At 49.4% G+C, this 5369-nt stretch overlaps 3 protein-coding genes across 4 annotated transcripts in view; 1 reads left to right on the top strand and 2 right to left on the bottom strand.

Moving 5' to 3' along the window:
• LOC126573984 (serine/threonine-protein kinase pakB-like) overlaps positions 1 to 2581 on the bottom strand; it is a 2834-nt gene extending 253 nt beyond the window's left edge. The window contains exons 1-3 of one of the 2 annotated variants that reach the window (XM_050233852.1): positions 1237 to 2581; positions 671 to 919; positions 1 to 261 (exon numbers count right to left, since the gene is read on the bottom strand). The exon at positions 1 to 261 is cut by the window's left edge and continues 253 nt beyond it. In XM_050233852.1, coding sequence (XP_050089809.1) covers positions 83 to 261; positions 671 to 919; positions 1237 to 2131 — 1323 coding nt within the window. In that variant the 5' untranslated portion in view covers positions 2132 to 2581 and the 3' untranslated portion in view covers positions 1 to 82. Of the gene's footprint in view, positions 262 to 566; positions 920 to 1236 lie in introns of both variants that reach the window. The other variant, XR_007608201.1, reaches the window with a different exon arrangement.
• Positions 2582 to 2980: 399 nt separating this feature from the next.
• LOC126574391 (uncharacterized) lies at positions 2981 to 3956 on the bottom strand. The gene is made up of 2 exons (XM_050234578.1): positions 3824 to 3956; positions 2981 to 3753 (listed from the first exon to the last, which is right to left on the bottom strand). Exons 1-2 carry the CDS (start codon positions 3834 to 3836, stop codon positions 2981 to 2983), a joined length of 786 nt encoding a protein of 261 aa, XP_050090535.1. The 5' UTR covers positions 3837 to 3956.
• Positions 3957 to 4594: 638 nt separating this feature from the next.
• LOC126573990 (ATP-dependent RNA helicase vasa-like) lies at positions 4595 to 4969 on the top strand. Its single transcript, XM_050233864.1, has one exon. The coding sequence runs from the start codon at positions 4595 to 4597 to the stop codon at positions 4967 to 4969; it is 375 nt and encodes a 124-aa protein (XP_050089821.1).
• The last annotated feature ends 400 nt before the right edge of the window (positions 4970 to 5369 follow it).

Raw genomic sequence — 5369 nt, 5'->3', positions numbered from 1 at the left:
AAAGCCCGTGCCTCGTCTAAACCCCTTTTTTAAAACGATACCCAGCAGTATCGATCGATCGCGTGTACCAAGATCAGTGTGATCAGTGTGTGTTTGGCGCTAGGGTGCGATAACTTCCACCGCTACCGTGGAGGCTATGGAAAAGATCTTGATCACGGTGGTGCTGCTGCTGATCGATCTCGGATCGCCGTAGAACACACGCTGCTCCGACAGCAGCCGAGGATGGTGCGCTACTACTAGCGGCTAAGCCCGCTCCCTGACCTTTTTTGGAAGGGCGGAGGAAGTACCAGGAAAGAGGTGATCAAGGGCCGCGTTCGAACGGAAAGTGTGTAGTGTTGGGAACCGAAAATGATAGAAAGAAATATTCAAATAAAGAAATACTCTCCGTCTGTCTGTAGCACACTATTCGGTGTCAAAAAGGCCACATTAAGGCATATGAGAGGCGGTGAAGGGATGGGTCATCACTTCCTCGGATCAGTTCAATGGTCGATTCAATGAGGTGATTCATGGGTGTTTTGTGGAGATGATCGTGTGTGCTTCGCGGTCGTCGCTACGTCGGCACGTACAGACGAGTGATCTCACCCAACCTCAATAATCTCTGTCTTTCGGTTCGGGGATTGCGCTCAGATCATGTGAGACATCATGCAACGGCTTGAGTCGAAATATTTACTCTTGCTGGTGGTGTCACCGCCGCCGTGTGGTCCCGCCATTTGCTGCTGGTGCTGGTCAGTGGTCATTGTCAGCGAGGAAGGCGAATGGAATTGCTGGTGCTGTGGGTGTACGGTGCCCGGAAAGGTGTAGTGAGGATACTGTGATGCCGGGCGATGGTGCTGGTGCTCCTGGTATTCCATTTCCGTTCCCGATTGAAGATGCCGTTCGTGTTGCTGAAGATGATGATGATGATGGTTGCTGTACGCGTCTGTGTCGAATCGGCGGAAGTGTCGGCGGCGGCACACGAGAAAAGAGAAGGGAAAGAGGAAATATGTATTTTTAATTTTGATTTAACCATCTTCCACCCACGCACACCCACGGGGTGGTGTTCGAGCAGGGCAGGGATTTCTCCAATCGGTCGAATGAAGATCACGGGAGAGAGAGAGACACATATTAGTATGGCTTATTTTTAGTATCCATACTAGAAAGTGAATTATGGTGAGATCATTTAATCCTTCAGTTCACCTCCCTTCCACCACACACTGTCGCTGGTTGGTTGGGCAGCGGAGCGGCGCAACCACTTACCTCCTTGCGTAACATTGCCAGCGAATAGCATTCCATTAGCAAGCGTGCCGTCTTCCGCTTCCATCTTTCGCCGTTTCGGATGAAACTCGCTGCCAACCGGCAGCGGCTGATCGCACGCATGTGTGCCGTTCGTGTCCATTGCCTCATCGTCCCCGCCGATCGTGCTGATCTCCTTTCGCTTCCTATTATGCTGCTGCAGTGCCGCCTGTGACTGTTGGTGTCCATTAAAGTGATAGCCGATCTCCTCGTTGTTGTTGTTGATGTTGTTATTATTATTATTGTTGTTGTTGTTTCCGGATCCGAGGTCGTCCACGGGTTGCTGCTGCTGGTAGTAGCGTGCCATCGGTCCACATATATCACTGGCGCCGGTGGCACCGCGCGGTGTTGTTGCCAGCGTCGGGACGTAACCATAGTAACCGTTGGATGAGCCGTTCAGATAGGCGATGGGTTGAAAGTCGTCGCACATGGCAACACCACCGGTAACGCGATGATGATGATGGTGTTGCTGCGCGCTCGCTGCTGCTCCTGCTGCTGCTGCTGCTGCTGCCGTGGTTGCTCCGGCTGGTGATTGAACTCGCCCGAAAGGGCAATCACCGCCGTTGTTACCACCACCTTCGATCGCATGATGATGATGCTGTTGTTGCTGCTCGTGGTATGCTGCGGTGAGCATATCGGTTGTGCTCATGTTGGCGGTACCGCTACCGGAGTGGCCCCCTCCACCGCTCGTGCTGGCTCGTGCGGCGCCCGCTGCCATGAGACCACGTAGACTTGCTGGGGCCCCCGGGCTGGCGACGATAGCGGTTGGGAAGAGGCGATTTTCGTTCTTGTAGAACGTTACGCTCTGGTCGTTGTCCAGCGGCAGGTAGGAGGTGGTCGAGAAGTTGGAGAACACCATTCTTGTACGCTGGCGCTGCGTTTTGCTGCGTTTTCGATTTGCGGTTCGATCGCGTTGTGCTGGTGACGGTGGGGTGGAGTGGGAGGTGTGCGAACTCCCCCTACACTCTCTTCCCCTACCTCTCTTGTTGCACGCTCGTCGCACGGGAGTTTCGTGCGTAAAGTAGGCGACCAACACGCTTTCTCACTCACTCTCGCGGAGATAGGTTCGCTGTTTTCTTTCTCACTCACAGCAACACTCGCGCGTAAACGACCGGAAGGGAGAAGGGGTGACAACGGGGTAGCGTACGATGAACCGCGCGCGATATTCAGTTCCGTCGATCGTGAATCGATTGAGTGCACGCACGCACGAATGCACGCCGCAACGCCGTGCACGCTTTCGGTGCTGGTTACGGATTAAAATTAAAAATAGCGCGGCGTGCGAACCGCCACCAAGAAACCACCGCTTGGAGTTTCTCCACACAAAACACACACGCGCACGCACGGACGCACACACGAATGAAACAGCTGTCAAAAATCGCTGTCACTTTGTACGTGTTGTCAGATTTAAAGTTACCGTTAAATTGTTAACCTTTTGCACTAAATTATGCTCTTTCTGTGCATTTTTATTGTTTAATCTCTCTTTTTCTTGCTGTAAGGACGTAAGGGCATATTTCTGGCGTGAGCGTTGTGAGTTTTTGGGCCACAGAAACATTTTCTGATCCCAAAATGGGTTAGAAACGCTTCGATTAGTCGCAACGCTTCACTGAATTTGAGGGGCCAGGATTCGTTCAGAAAATGTGGGAAAGTTCGTTAAATTTGACCAGAAATCTTCAAATATGGACTCTGGGTGTTTGATGTTCATCCTGGTTTACGCTTTCTCCACCATACGGCGAATCTCGTCGAACATATTTGTCAACGTTTGCAGGTTGGAGAATTGTATACTGTCTTGTGAGTTTGTGGCTTTCACAATTAAATCGTACACAATCTCCACGGCCTTCTTCAGTTCGATCACTTCAACCGAGAGTTGTCGCTCCCTTGCTTTAGTGATTTCGCACTCACTATTTGCGCAATCCATTCTGCGCAATCGACGGAGTTCTTGCTTTCTTGTCACGAGCATCGTGTGGAGCTTGTTTTTGTCCTCGCGACATTTCTCGCTGCCGCACGCATACATTTCCAAGGGATAGCCGCTTTTGCTGGCTGCGATCGTTTCAGCCTTCGTCGTGATCTCCGCGATCGATTCCGCACCGGCCTTCTTTATGGCCGCGATCGATTCCGCACCGGCCTTCTTTATGGCCGCGATCGATTCTGCCTCGGCTTTCTTTATGGCCGCGATCATATCCGCCGTCGCCTGCGAAATGGCCTCATCCAGCTCTTTGCCAAATTTAGCAAAGACTTTCCCGTAGGTTCTAAACCAGGCAGGTTCCTCCGTTCCCTGCGTAGCCCATGGTGATGATGACCGAAGGGACGATTGAGGTGCATACATTAGTGTAGGGAGTAACTCGTACTCGTCTATGGTAGCCTCGTATTCCTCTGTGGCAGTTTTCACTTGTGGCTCATCAGCCCGCGGCTCCTTTTCTGCATTAGTATTCTTGTTGTCCATAGCAGCGTCTAATGTTTTTCCTGTTGCAAGAGCCACTTCACCTACAATTATGATATATAAAAATATATATTTGCAAGTACACCATACCGCACGACGGAATAAAAAACTTACCGTCTGTCTGCATATTAGTACAAATCTTGCGATAACAAGATAGACTGTGTCCGTGCAGCTTGCCTTCTGCGATTAATTTCTGGATTGGCCTGCCGTTGTACTTGATGGAGTCTTTCCAATTCTTGTGTTTTGCCAAACCTGAAAACGACTCGAATTCCGCCGGTGTATACCACTCCTCTTTGTTGAATATGCAATTTCCTCTGTTGCCAGATGCAAACTTGTCTTCCTAAAGTATTGCATGGTTGACGCCACACGTTATTTTATATGTTTTTGGTAAGTTCGCGGTATTATCCATACCTGATAATATTATCACACCGTGTGCGAATCGTGTCCAAAGCAAGGTTTTTGGTTAGGTTGATTCAGATCGAGTTGAAGCGGAAATGCAGTTTGAAGCGCCCATGAAGAAAAAGCGTCAACTCAACGAAATTTTCTTTTCGGGAAATGAGATCTCCTGCCCCGTTGACACAGAACATTTTCTCGCTCCTGTTAGGGGTTAACAATTCAACAAGGGGAACAATTTCATTTACGTTGCCGTAGGCATCGTCGGTGGAGCCTGCGGTGACGTTGAGCAGTATAAAAAGCGGGAAAAGCTAGGAGCAATCTTTGCCCAAGGAAGTGCCCGCGGAACGCTTGTCTTCGTCGAAAGGAAGAGAAACGCGGATTATCTCGCTTCATCCATTTCGGATACCTTGTTTCCCACAACGTCGATCCACGGCGATCGTTGGAAACGCCAGCGTGAAATGGCGCTGCAATGATTTCCAAGAGGACCGCATGGTGCTGATTTCGACGTCGGTAGCGGATCGAGTACAGGACAATAAAAACGTGTCCCAAGTGATCAACTATGATCTGCCCAAGAATATAGACGACTATGTGTATCGAATTGGCCGTACCGGTCGCGTTGGGAACAAGTGGCGTGTGACCAGCTTCTATGATCCTAACGAGGATCATACTATAGCACCGAGTTTGGTGGAGATCCTGCAGCAGAGTAATCAAAACGTGCCCAACTCCCTCGGGCATCTGGCTGATAACAGCGGTGATGATGGTGGAGCATTTAATGGATCGATCTTCGGTGGCCGGGATATCGGTGATTCAGCCGGATCCCGTATTGATGTTCAACCGGCGCAGCAGGAAACCGAAGAGTGGTGATAATGCTCATTTTTTTGCTATAATGCTATTTTTTTACATACATTATTACGGACGATCCATATGCTTATTTCTTGACCTTTAAAAGAACAAAACCGAACGTTATGTTGAGTTTAAAGATGGATTTAATTAAATATTGCTATGTAATATCGTCGAATTAAATGTGTCATAACTTCAAATAACTTGTTTGCCTTTTTGTAGTGATTTATTCCGTTAAGAAAGAAATTGTGACGTACTTCAGGTAAGGTCTAGTTGATTTATTGGTTTTTTACTTGGCACATATTGACTCGGCTTGTGTATAGGCACCTCCTAGTGATTGCTTCAGAAGCGCCCGTGCCGCAATCAGAAAATCATTCAGCGCAGATCGTAAGATTGAGGAAAGCTGTCCGGTTGTGCTGACACC

Source organism: Anopheles aquasalis, chromosome 3 (assembly GCF_943734665.1).
Source record: "Anopheles aquasalis chromosome 3, idAnoAquaMG_Q_19, whole genome shotgun sequence".
NCBI classification, from domain to species: Eukaryota; Metazoa; Arthropoda; class Insecta; order Diptera; family Culicidae; genus Anopheles; species Anopheles aquasalis.
Note: the sequence above shows the minus strand (reverse complement) of the source record. Positions and strands in the feature narration are given on the sequence as shown.